This window comes from Spizellomyces punctatus (assembly GCF_000182565.1).
Source record: "Spizellomyces punctatus DAOM BR117 chromosome Unknown supercont1.10, whole genome shotgun sequence".
In the NCBI taxonomy this organism is placed as follows: Eukaryota; Fungi; Chytridiomycota; class Chytridiomycetes; order Spizellomycetales; family Spizellomycetaceae; genus Spizellomyces; species Spizellomyces punctatus.
Window position 1 is genome coordinate 494,971 of NW_015971546.1, and position 11,461 is coordinate 506,431.

Consider the following 11,461-nt stretch of genomic DNA (forward strand, 5'->3'; position numbering starts at 1 on the left):
ATCCTACCAAGCAATTCAGCCTAAAATGGTCTTATTGCACAGAATAATCACGTGGACGTCGACAGCCCGCTTACAGAAATGTTTCAAACCGATTTTTTAAAATTCATACATATTAGAAGCATCTCTCCTCAAATGATCCAGTCTAAACCCACACCCCTGACTGCCAGGTCTAGTATACACGCTTCACAGGAGGTACAGTCTGGCACTCGTTCTGGTCTAGGGTCTCGTGGATGACTGGGCGGTATTCCAATTTCGTGGCTTGCGTCTTAGGGTCCCAGTATGATAGGGTGTGCTTCATCCAGGTCTTGTCCTCACGATCCTTGAAGTCCTCACGGGCGTGGGCTCCTCGGGATTCCTTACGGGCTTCAGCAGAGTACATAGTTTGCACAGCATTTGCCATCAAGTTTTGCAATTCAAGGGTCTCCACCAGATCCGTGTTCCTACAAAGTGGAAAATTAGTCTTACTAGTAATGTCACTTCCAAGTGTCCGCCACCTACCAGATCAAACCTCGATCGGTTGTCTTCAAGTCATTGAGCTTCTTTGCAACCTTATCAATCTTTTGTACTCCCTCCTCCAATGATGATTGGGTCCTGAACACAGCCGCGTCGCTCTGCATAACCTTTTGCATTTCCAAACGGACCTGAGCGGTGGGGTTTGCGCCATTAGCGTAACGCATTTTATCGAGGTTGGCAATGGTTTCGGCACCGGCATCCTTAGGGAGAGGTTTGTGGGGAGTATCCGGTTTCAGCGTGTCCTTTAATGTGAAGGCGCAAGCACGGCCGAAGACGACGATGTCGAGAAGGGAATTGGCACCGAGGCGGTTCGCGCCGTGGACAGACACACAGGCGGCCTCACCGGCGGCGTAAAGACCAGGCACCACCTGGTCTTTTCCGTCTTTGTGGGAAATCACCTGTCCGTGGTAGTTGGTCGGGATACCACCCATGTTGTAGTGCACAGTGGGGAGGACGGGGATAGGCTCTTTGGTAACATCGACGCCGGCGAAAATGGCGGCAGTTTCAGAGATACCTGGCAGGCGCTCTTTCAACACCTCCTTTGGAAGGTGGCTGAGTTGGAGGTAGATGTGGTCCTTCTCTGGTCCTACACCACGTCCCTCACGGATCTCAATGGTCATCGAACGGGACACAACGTCACGGGAAGCAAGATCTTTTGCAGTGGGGGCGTAACGTTCCATAAAACGTTCTCCTTCAGAGTTCAGCAAGTATCCTCCCTCACCACGCGAGCCCTCCGTAATAAGACACCCTGCACCGTAGATACCAGTGGGGTGGAACTGGACGAACTCCAGGTCCTGAAGAGGCAGACCCGCACGCGTGACCATGGCGTTACCGTCACCAGTGCAAGTATGAGCGGAAGTGCAAGAGAAGTACGCACGACCGTATCCACCCGTGGCCAGAACGGTTTTGTGGGCGCGGAATCGATGAAGGGTACCGTCCTCCATACTCAAAGCAATGACACCACGGCACTCACCTAGATGTATCGCGTTAACCATAGAAATCATTTCTTCAGATGGATCTCTGATAAAGTCTTACCATCTTCCATAATCAAGTCCAGGGCGAAATATTCAATGAAGTAGGTGGTGTTGTACCGCAGCGATTGACCGTACAAAGTGTGCAAAATGGCGTGTCCAGTACGGTCGGCCACAGCAGCACAACGATGAGCTTGCCCACCCTTTCCAAACTTCAAACTTTGCCCACCGAAAGCCCTCTGGTAAATTTTACCCTCCTCAGTACGCGAGAATGGTACACCATAATGCTCGAGCTCGATCACAGTCTGTGGCGCTTCACGACACATGTAGTGAATCGCATCCTGATCACCTGATATTGGTCAAGACATTGACGGACGTAAGATATATGACCTCCTTATCGTGGGTCGCGGCAAGGAACATACCCAACCAGTCAGAACCCTTCACGGTGTCATACATATGCCACCTCCAGTCGTCCTCCGACATATTTCCAAGAGCAGCGTTGATACCACCCTGAGCAGCGACGGTGTGTGAACGAGTAGGGAAAAGTTTGGTGATACATGCGGTGTTGAACCCTTCTTTTGCGAGACCGAACGCGGCCCGAAGACCCGCACCGCCAGCACCAACGACGATAGCATCGTAAGTGTGGTCAATAATTGGGTATGCACTTGACAATGGAGTCTAAACAGAAAGTATTAAGAAGCGCGTTGAGAGTGGGAACTCCTCAGTACACGCCGAGAGATCACAACGCATTCACCTCGGCAGCTGTTGCTCGTAGCGGCTGGTTAGAAGCAAGTCGTTGTGCAACGGATGAGCTATGAAATCCTCGACTGGACAGAGAACCACGGCTCTATCAGACATAGGTAGCAAGAATAACATGTTTAGTTATGAATCAAAAGTTAAACCGCTAGCCAATCCCAATCCCGTTTTCTGACGATGATGAAAGTCGAAAATCTAATCCAGCTACACTCACCAAGGCATTCCTTGACTTTGCAGCGAAGCGAAACATGGTTCCAGCAAGTGCGGACGGATATCAAGAGGCAATGAAACTGGGGGATGCGTAGGGGGATGTGGACGTCGTCGCCCTGTGGTCAGTTGCTCCGAGTGGGAAGCATTCCGTTTGCTGCCATGGTGTGGATTCTTCCGCTGGCGATTTCAAAGTGGCACAGCAACTGCGTGAACTGCAATTATTGTCACGTGAGATAGAGGTGAACGGGCATTATCGGAAGGATGAAGTTCACATCTGCCAACGACTATCACTATCGAAAATCCGTTATTCGATGCCCAAGTCCTACATTTGTATATGTCGTTCAGCCGTCTGAAAGAGTATTTTTTTTTCGAGCTTTATGTTCTGCAACGCTGAGGTGGATCGTTCTGAGAGGAGAATTCCTGTCAGTGTGTGAACGGATATTTGGGATTTTTCGTCGACAAAAACCATATGTCAATATCTACCAAGGCAAAGATCTGAATCAAACTTGTTGCACATTAAACGCTGAATCCATAATTTATCTATGAACTCTGTCCCTCCCAGATTAGAAGAGGAAATTTGAGCGGCCAATCTTGCCATACAATGAGCTAGCTAATCAGGATACAAGAATAAGCTTTTCTTAATTCCCTTTTCACATCTAGCAATTAGCTACACATTGATGAATGCAATCATCTTCGCTTGTACCTGGGATTCTTGTTGGTAACCGAATTGGGGCCGTTGTTCTGGTATCCATCATTCCCACGGGCGGGTCATGTCCTTCATCTCCATTCCACTCCGTTTAGTATTTTCTTTCCCCGCCAGCAGCTGCATTCCACAGTTAGGATGGCTCACACGCGATTATATAGTGCAGAAAATTGAAAATTCCATCTGAAATGTTCGTATTTCTACAATAAAATAAGACATCCAATGTCACACGCTGATTATCAAGAAACACCGGCTTTCATGGCCTACCCTGCAGCATCTTGTCACCATGCAATCAGACACTGAGCATAAGGCGGTTGCGGCAGGGTCAGATCAAGTCAGTGTACTTCACGAAGATGCTACAGGACTTGCGATATTAATACGACAAACAGAAATGTAGACAAACGAGAAACATATGCAAATGTATGGATGCTATGCTACAACTTTTCTCTTCCTCTTTGCTCTACTTCTTGAGTTGGATTAGTTGAAACGAGCAGTGAGAGGAGGTGCGGCCAGAACGCCACAAGACGGCCCCAAAAGAGACTCGTCCCACCAAAACACAAATACTGACGGGACTCTCGTATATTCACGAGTTCATGACGCCCCAGGTATGTCCATCCGGAAAAACTGATGTTGTAGTGCTTGCCGTGCGGTTATCCGTTCTCTGGGATCATAGACAAGCATCTGCTGCACAAGGTCCAAAAACGATTCCATGATGTCGTCTTGTGGTCGAATGATGTCCTTTTGGGGTGTGAAGAGAATATACTTAACATCCAGAAATGCTCCGCTCTCTCCAGGCAATGCACAACGTACCCGCAAAGGCTTCATGTTCTTTACAAAACGCTTACTCTGCTTTTGCGTTTCTGAATTTGGCCAGTCGAGACGGTTGTTTCGGAAATATTTTTGAGAGGCTTTTCTGTATGTTTGATCCCATATGACCATCAGATACATTTCACGTTTCGATATTTACCAAAACTAATAATGCCACTTACCCTACGCTACGAATAATCTTCTCAGGAAACTTTCCAAGTACAGCCTCCATCATGGCGAGATGTTCAAGGCTAAGGTTTCATGTCAAAAGAAATTAGTGACCATCCACACAGAAGAACTGCACACGTGAAACTGACACGTACTTGTCATGCGTCTGGAACAAAGCATCTCCAGTGCAAAACTCAACCAAAATACACCCGACCGACCACTGTCCCAGTGATGTCAGCAATCCGAGACAACTTACCAGAGCACGATGATAATGAGTAACTTACCATATCGCACGGGAAGGACCATCCAGTACAAAGGATTATCTCCGGGGCGCGATAATGACGGGTGCTAACGACGGAGCTGTGATAATCCTCTTCAAAAATAGCGCTCCCGAAATCGATAAGCCGTATACTCGTACATAGTAGTTCTTTACGGGCTTTCGCAGATCGCTACCATGAGTTAAGCGTCAGCACCTTTGGTCAAGTTATCAATCCGAAGAAAAGGCTTACCCTTGACCCTCCCACTACCCGAGTCTGATTATCCACGAGCATTAGGTTTTCTAAACACCCATGGTTTAGCACCCTAACCAATATCGTACAAACGAAGGCTTCATACCAGGCTTCAAATCAGTGTGCACTAAACCCAAATCGTGTAAGAAAGCCACCGCCTCCAATATTTGTGTAGCAAACGCTTTGATCTGCCATGGTGGAAAAGGAGCGAAGGCGTTTTCTTTCAAGAAATCAAACACGCTTTGACTCAGTAGTTCGAAGACCATGCATATATGATTTCGGTAGTCAAAAGTCTCTTGCAGATGGATGCATCGCCTGTTCGAAATAGACGTCAAGAAACTGCCATTGTGTACTAAAGAAAGGAAACATACTTTCGATTCTCCGGGTCATGCGTTTTCAGCGCATTCAAGACTCGTATCTCGACCTTCGATGCATCCCGATACTTCTGGACTGCCCGGATAACTTTGATGGCCACGCGTTGCCTGGTCTGTCGGTCATAAGCTTCAACTACTTTGCCGAAGGTCCCCTGCCCCAGAAGCCGCATGATTTTATCTAACACAAATCAGAACGGTAAGTAACTCTGACCACGGCAGAAAGAGAAGCTGTGCACGTACATCGTGATGTAAGATCACTGTTCACTGTTACAATGAAGTGGCCTTCTTTGTCTGCACATGAAGGTAGATCTTGCTATCGTGTTGACGGGACAACAATCAATAACCATACTGAGGACACATACGGGATGAACGGTTCATTGAGTACTAACCTCACGGTAATATGGCCCGTCATTGTACCGGACTGGAGAAACCCTTGGGGGTGGTGGCAAGAACTGTTGCGGGGGATACGATATAATGGGTTGTTGGGGTTGAGGTTGCTGCTGCTGCTGAGGTTCATAGTAGTTGTCTTTCTTTCGTCTTTTTGGCGCGGAGACTCCTATTGATCCTGGTGGGGAATTGGTTAGGTCGATGTAATCGGTAGCTACTGGGGGATGCTGTCGGGTGACGCGTTGGGTGTAGGAGTTTGTAGGAGGCAGGCGGCGGCCGGCGCTGTTGGGTCTTGAGGATGCTTCTGTAGTCGGATAACTTCGCGAGCTATCCGCGGGTGAGGATGAGTGGTAATACGCGCTGTTGATGTGATTTGCGGGTGGTGGAAAGGCAGTGACAGGCGGTAGATATGCGGCGGTTGGTATAGGTAATTGCGGATACGTTGGTATAAACTCTGTGGTAAAGGCCGGTGGGTGCATGGCCGTGGACATATCTGAAACATGAATCGTTCAGCTTAAAGGTCAAAAGAGTCGAGCACAAAGCTGATAGGGACATCTTCCATCACTTGCAATGTCGAACAGTACTCAACTGACTCACCTGTGGTATAGCAAGTGGGGAGCCCATAAGCGAACCGTTCTCCAGGTACAGCAGCAGCAACTGAAACATGGTTGTTATAACGAGCAGGCTGTTGATAGGACGTAGACGCGTATGGCGGCGGTGATTGAGAATGGACCACTATAACTTCAATGGGCTTCTTCTGTGCAGAGATAGGTGCAAGCTCCGCCGGCGGATAGTGCATGTCCTCATCATTGAATCTCCGTTTGCGGCTTCTCGTCGCCATTTCGACGGTGGTGAGAGCTGACGGGCAAGGAGGATGTCCCCAAGCCAGCGGAGTTGGAAGTCACTTTTCTGATAGCGGCAATGCGGGTGAAAGGGGGGCAGAGTCTAAGACAGTTCGATGTTGACAAGAATCCTGTCGAAACAATTGTCGGTCAACCGAATTTCAACATACTCAAGAAAACCTTGGACGAGAGTCCGTGTATGAGAACGGAACCCACATAACCACATACGTGAGGTTCTAGTAGCCAACTGCGGCCCAGCGCTCCTTGTCTAAATATACTTTGTAACGTGATAACCCGTCCGCTGACAGTTGCTCCGTCTCACGCCACCTTCTAGAAACTGTACACTTCGTGGAGGGGGGAGCGGCGGGACGAGGAAGGTACTGTTGCTCTCTCGTGCGTCCTATTTCTGTAATGACTCTCGGGAAGAAGGAAGGAAATGGTCGTTGTGGGCTGCTATGGGAATTACTACCATTACAATCGCGATTGATGAGGGGGCGAAGGCAGGGGCGCTTCATCCGGTTCGGGCTGCAGTGCAATTGGAATGTGATTGGAGTCAATGCATGTTCGAGGCAAGAAATAAAGGGTGAAAGATTCCAATGGGTTTCAAATGTAAGTGTGGCTCGTCGCTCGGAGTGGACCACATGAAGTCTCAACCCCACAAACACGATTTCTGCTGCTCACGAACCCAAACCTGCCTACATGGATGTTGAACACAATGATAACTGATTTTGAAGATACTTATTTAGGACACAAGAATCAGAAATTGTTGGTTTCGGGCGTTCACTATGTTTAAGCGCACTGAGCAAAGATGTAGCAGCAATTGGTTCTATTTAACCAACTAAACGAGATGTCGCAGTTTCTTTCCGATAAGCCCATCTCAGCATCTGTAAGCTCCCCATCATAGCCGTATGTATTGCGATACTCGGTGGCAATGTGAGTAGCTGCTTTGCGATCAGCACTGGTTGCACCTGAGCTTGTGACTGTTGATTGTAGCCATATCGTTTCGCATCCTGCGACCCACGTAATAAAGGTAGGTGAACCTTCATCGACAACAACGACATATGCTTTCTTGAAAGTGGCGGGAATGCTAAATCTTTAGGGGGTGGCCTGCGTTGTTGGTTATATGACAATTGTTCAGTCCCTCTTGCGACCAACTACAGCCAATGATGGCAGCAGACCCGCAACAAATGGAAACGACCAGCTCTACAATCAGCACGACCGCCAGGGCATCTTGTCCAATGGAAACCCTTGCTTCATTCCTGATCAAACTTCAACACCTTTCTTGACTGATTGCGGCCTATCGTCATGACCCATAGCATACATACTGCAGCTATTCTATAGCCATGCTCCAACGGCGGCAGCCGGGGGAGGGATTTTGCTGACCCGCACTCTTCGAAACTCGCTCAAATCATTAATGAATCTATTTTGTATTGGACATGCTAGGAAAAATCCTACTGTGTTGAAGAAGGACGATTGCTTGTATAATCAGCTATATATTTATAGACCTGAGTGCTAAACGTAAATTTATTTCCGGAGCAGTCGCTTAACACTTTTTCGAGCTCCGCTTTGCGCTTCCAGAGATCGCAGACAGCTAAACGTTTTCAACCCGCCGGACTTCTATCAGGGTCACCGAAAGACCCGATATCCTTGCCGAAACTAGCCCAACCTTTTCCGCTGTGAAATACTTCAAGAGACGGATATGACCTCCTTCTATGACGAAGTGGAGATCGAAGACATGGACTATGATGCGGAGACTAAAACGTACTACTATCCATGTCCGTGTGGGGACAAATTTCAGATAACAGAGGTATGCGCCATGTACCTTTTATATTGGGAACTTTCTGCCACGTCAGTGTGCTCAACTATCTGCTTGCCGCAGGACGAGTTGCAGGACGGTGAAGAAATTGCACGGTGTCCGAGCTGCTCGCTTATCATACGAGTCATATACGACCCGGAGGACTTCCTGGAAGGAGGCATAGGGGATACGATCGATTTGGGTGTTACTGTTCGTGTGTAGACACCAATTTGAAGATGGGAGGCAGAGCGTTAAGGGGTTGGATGAAGGACGGCCCAATTTTCTACATAGTAATTTACCGTCGTACTGTCGCCAGTAGCGTAGCTTGAGAGATAGCCGTTAGTGAGCCATTGCTGTACATTAATTTCGTTTGCATATATACATAGAAGCGTTCATCCATTGTTATTGTCGTTATTGTCTCAATGAATTTTCAGACTTGTGCGATCGTTTATTTGCACACAATAATATATAAACACAATGAATATTGCCCATCTATAAATAAGTTGCCAATTTTTCTTACGACCGTTCATGCACACCCAAGGCCCGAGCCGTCAGAATCAGAGTAGTCATCGATGCGATCTCCTCCAAGGGGAGACCAGTGGTGGTTAATTGAGGCTCGTTTCGCGACGACGCAGCACGGCTTCGTCTAGAGATCACGTCGCTAGCGGTTTTGGTAAATCTCAAGTGCTCTGCCAACATCGTCCTTAGTCGCCCGGTTTTCTGGCCGCTGATGTTAATAAACCCTTTTTTGCATGGATGGTTATATCATCGGCGGACTTCAAAATTATTGACCTTAGCAGCCAAGAATACCTCGTTCCTCCAGGGCTTCCAACAACTCGTATTCAGTCAGAGCTTGAACTCCTTGTTGGCGCAACAGCTATAGGTAGCGAGAAAGGGGTCTTTTTTAGGATTACGGTTGTCCCTGACACAATTTATGTCCGCCCGCACCTCATCGTCCTTCAGAATCCAATCCACCCAACCATATAGCCTCGACTGCGATGCTATCCACGGTAATGCGAGGCCCACAAACTGTCCCATTACGCGAAGCTGGCTGCTGGACAGATCGAGAATATTCACGTTGTCACGTATCACAGGTTGCAACGCAATTAGATCTCCTTCCGATGGGCGACTATTGTTGTTGAACTGAATAAAGTGACTACAAGTCAGTAGTTATTAGAATTAGAGACTGTGTGAAAAGTAAATACCATGTTTTTCCATCTTCGTTCCAACGCTTGCGTTACTGATGAATTCTTTGCGTTCCCTCGGCTTGCTCGCGCCTCCAATGCCTGACCTAATGAGGCCAACAGGATTGGTGCGAGTTCCGCACGTTTAGTTTGAGTCACATGCATCTTCTTGGCCTAAACATCTTTCAAGGTGAGCACGCAATTGCCGAATCCTAGAATTCGCTCAATGGCATACCAGAATCTCGTCTGTTATAAAGACACTGGGGAGGAACGATGGCGCTTTGCGGAATACGAAAGGTAACATAGGGATGGCAAATGGCAAGGCCAGAAAAATGGTCGCAGGGAAGACTCTTGCTAGATCTCGCTTATTCCTCTGTACATGGCGTATTTCGCTTCGCGTTCTTACAGGCTTCCCCTTCTGGTGATAGTCAACCCAAAGCTGCAGCGACTGCATACTTCCGTTGTATAGCAGTCCTAAACCCGATAATAGGACCATAGTGGGCTCCGTAAAAGTTTTGGCAAACCATCGCTTGGGGTAAGATAACAAATTTGGAGGGGGCTGGGCTTCTTCCAAGGCTTTTGTGATGTGGTCTTTTGCTGGATTGAGGGCCTGTAAACTCTACTGTCAGTGGGACATTTAGCGGACAGCGAGTTCTTGTGGGACATACGTGCTTAGATGGTGCATGTGTCAGCAAGCTCCTCAAGCCTCGCCTCCGGTACAGTGGCCGGCACCGAAGCCCGTTGATCAACAGAGCCATTGGAGGTTCAACTGTAAATGAGTAGGAAGAGCTTGCCTGAACTTTGGTCATAGGCTGTTGCCTGGCAATGGCTAGATGACTTCCAGTGGCACAGTCAATGATCGTACACGTGAGGTTATGTTCACCACCGCAACATGGTGAATAAAGTTTCCTGAAGTCCAGTTGCGCATTTACACCACATCATAATGGCCACGATAGTGCGGGAGCTTTGGGGTGCGCACCCAAGTTTTCTAAAGGCACCCTCGAAGAGAAACCTTTTAGAGCTTATTGCACATCGACCTGAAGGCGGGGCTGGGTTACGAGTTGTGCCGACAATTTGGTACGCCAAGGGATGGCATGACTGCTACTGGACGGTGACAGAGACGAAGTTGAAAAATGTAAGATGTTACTCCTTGTCGCATTTTGAGTTTTCTGTTGACTTATGGAGGTCAATGTCAGGACATGGCGCATGGGAAGGTGTACGGACGACTGACATGGCGAGGGACGGAGGTCGAGAAGAATGGTCAGATTCGGACCGCATTGAAACATAAATGGCACATTTACGAACCACCACATGAGTTGGGGACTCTGGAGGAAAAGTTAGGGATCCCAAGAGATGCACCATCGGCGTGATTTTGTTGTAGATAGAGACGGAGATGTTCGACATTCAACTATTTAAAAATATCTTCTTCATGGTCTGGCGGTGATCCATTGGCCATTGCTGGTTTGGGGCCTAGAGGCGAAGTTTGCTCTCCACATGGTGGGATACCGCTCCCTAAAAGGACATCTGGAACTCCCCGATCAGTTTGACTTCATCGCTACGCTTAAAGGGTTGCATCGTGCAAAGACTGACTATCTGAGACCAGCAAAGATCCTTGTATCATTTGATAGCAAAAGGCCACATAGCATTTTCCGGACGAGCCTCTCTGAGAGGAACGGTGATTGTACGGGCTCATTCGCGGACGTTTTCATCTGGGAAGATCAAGATGTCTTGCACTGTTGAAACATTCTGTAGCAGATCTCCCTCAGCTGTTGAAGAATTTCTCAAAAGCCCGACCACTGTCTATTGCAGTAGAGTAAGTTAAAACAAGTTCGCCCGCCTTGTCCATCTGGAAGCGATTGTTGTTGCTAAGTGCGGCCCATCTGCGTCGACCAAAATGTTCAGTTATTTAGTCTCAATCTTATCACTTCTGTCTAGCGCAACTACTTGCTCAAATGCAAGGTTTCTAGTTTGTCTTGGACCGGTGACAAGATTGGCCATTCTTGATTACTGAGCCGTTTTCCACTCTATAATTCGTGCAAACGAAGGTCATACGTCATCGCAAGGCAGACTCATGTATCTACCTCACTGCAACAGTGCCGAGAACACAGTGGGGTGATCAAAGTCAAAGTGGACTGCGCCGCTATCTTCGAAACCAATTTCCAAGGTATGGTTGATCGGCTGGTTTTTGGGGACGGAATGCCTGATTACGTGATCGTGGACTCCGATTGACTTTGGTACCAGT

At 48.0% G+C, this 11,461-nt stretch overlaps 5 protein-coding genes across 6 annotated transcripts; 2 read left to right on the plus strand and 3 right to left on the minus strand.

The window, feature by feature from the left end:
* Nucleotides 1–14: 14 nt before the first annotated feature.
* On the minus strand, nucleotides 15–2,601 carry SPPG_05875 (succinate dehydrogenase [ubiquinone] flavoprotein subunit 1, mitochondrial). Its single transcript, XM_016754081.1, has 6 exons — nucleotides 2,455–2,601; nucleotides 2,239–2,331; nucleotides 1,907–2,162; nucleotides 1,549–1,833; nucleotides 499–1,486; nucleotides 15–440 (listed from the first exon to the last, which is right to left on the minus strand). Exons 1-6 carry the CDS (start codon nucleotides 2,488–2,490, stop codon nucleotides 170–172), a joined length of 1,929 nt encoding a protein of 642 aa, XP_016606951.1. The 5' UTR covers nucleotides 2,491–2,601; the 3' UTR covers nucleotides 15–169.
* A 541-nt stretch (nucleotides 2,602–3,142) lies between these two features.
* SPPG_05876 (CMGC/CLK protein kinase) lies at nucleotides 3,143–6,707 on the minus strand. The gene is made up of 12 exons (XM_016754082.1): nucleotides 6,469–6,707; nucleotides 5,996–6,371; nucleotides 5,401–5,891; nucleotides 5,252–5,324; nucleotides 5,009–5,189; nucleotides 4,744–4,952; nucleotides 4,638–4,687; nucleotides 4,413–4,577; nucleotides 4,284–4,348; nucleotides 4,143–4,211; nucleotides 3,964–4,066; nucleotides 3,143–3,891 (listed from the first exon to the last, which is right to left on the minus strand). Exons 2-12 carry the CDS (start codon nucleotides 6,237–6,239, stop codon nucleotides 3,745–3,747), a joined length of 1,797 nt encoding a protein of 598 aa, XP_016606952.1. The 5' UTR covers nucleotides 6,240–6,371; nucleotides 6,469–6,707; the 3' UTR covers nucleotides 3,143–3,744.
* A 198-nt stretch (nucleotides 6,708–6,905) lies between these two features.
* On the plus strand, nucleotides 6,906–8,485 carry SPPG_05877. Of its 2 annotated transcripts, XM_016754083.1 has the most exons (3): nucleotides 6,906–7,173; nucleotides 7,234–8,047; nucleotides 8,120–8,485. In XM_016754083.1, the coding sequence occupies exons 2-3, from the start codon at nucleotides 7,940–7,942 to the stop codon at nucleotides 8,255–8,257; spliced, it is 246 nt and encodes an 81-aa protein (XP_016606953.1). In that variant the 5' UTR covers nucleotides 6,906–7,173; nucleotides 7,234–7,939; the 3' UTR covers nucleotides 8,258–8,485. The 2 variants fall into 2 exon arrangements, with proteins under 2 accessions (XP_016606953.1, XP_016606954.1); XM_016754084.1 differs by having other exon boundaries at nucleotides 6,906–8,047.
* On the minus strand, nucleotides 8,431–10,028 carry SPPG_05878 (uncharacterized protein; the record flags this gene model as incomplete). Its single annotated transcript, XM_016754085.1, has 6 exons — nucleotides 8,431–8,778; nucleotides 8,846–8,912; nucleotides 8,984–9,178; nucleotides 9,241–9,393; nucleotides 9,455–9,829; nucleotides 9,888–10,028. 6 exons carry the CDS (start codon nucleotides 10,026–10,028, stop codon nucleotides 8,552–8,554), a joined length of 1,158 nt encoding a protein of 385 aa, XP_016606955.1. The 3' UTR covers nucleotides 8,431–8,551.
* Nucleotides 10,029–10,132: 104 nt separating this feature from the next.
* On the plus strand, nucleotides 10,133–10,817 carry SPPG_05879 (uncharacterized protein). The gene is made up of 2 exons (XM_016754086.1): nucleotides 10,133–10,354; nucleotides 10,416–10,817. Exons 1-2 carry the CDS (start codon nucleotides 10,163–10,165, stop codon nucleotides 10,587–10,589), a joined length of 366 nt encoding a protein of 121 aa, XP_016606956.1. The 5' UTR covers nucleotides 10,133–10,162; the 3' UTR covers nucleotides 10,590–10,817.
* The last annotated feature ends 644 nt before the right edge of the window (nucleotides 10,818–11,461 follow it).

Coding starts and splice junctions, on each gene's coding strand:
- SPPG_05875 (XM_016754081.1), bottom strand. CDS start 2,490: ATGTTTCGCTTCGCTGCAAAGTCAAGGAATGCCTTG. Junction 1,834..1,906: donor GAAGGGTTCTGACTGGTTGG/GTATGTTCCTTG, acceptor GACCAATATCAG/GTGATCAGGATGCGATTCAC. Junction 1,487..1,548: donor GGACTTGATTATGGAAGATG/GTAAGACTTTAT, acceptor CGATACATCTAG/GTGAGTGCCGTGGTGTCATT.
- SPPG_05876 (XM_016754082.1), bottom strand. CDS start 6,239: ATGGCGACGAGAAGCCGCAAACGGAGATTCAATGATGAGGACATGCAC. Junction 5,325..5,400: donor ACGGGCCATATTACCGTGAG/GTTAGTACTCAA, acceptor TCAACACGATAG/CAAGATCTACCTTCATGTGC. Junction 3,892..3,963: donor AGAACATGAAGCCTTTGCGG/GTACGTTGTGCA, acceptor ACACCCCAAAAG/GACATCATTCGACCACAAGA.
- SPPG_05877 (XM_016754084.1), top strand. CDS start 7,940: ATGACCTCCTTCTATGACGAAGTGGAGATCGAAGACATGGACTATGAT. Junction 8,048..8,119: donor ACAAATTTCAGATAACAGAG/GTATGCGCCATG, acceptor TGCTTGCCGCAG/GACGAGTTGCAGGACGGTGA.
- SPPG_05879 (XM_016754086.1), top strand. CDS start 10,163: ATGGCCACGATAGTGCGGGAGCTTTGGGGTGCGCACCCAAGTTTTCTA. Junction 10,355..10,415: donor CAGAGACGAAGTTGAAAAAT/GTAAGATGTTAC, acceptor GGTCAATGTCAG/GACATGGCGCATGGGAAGGT.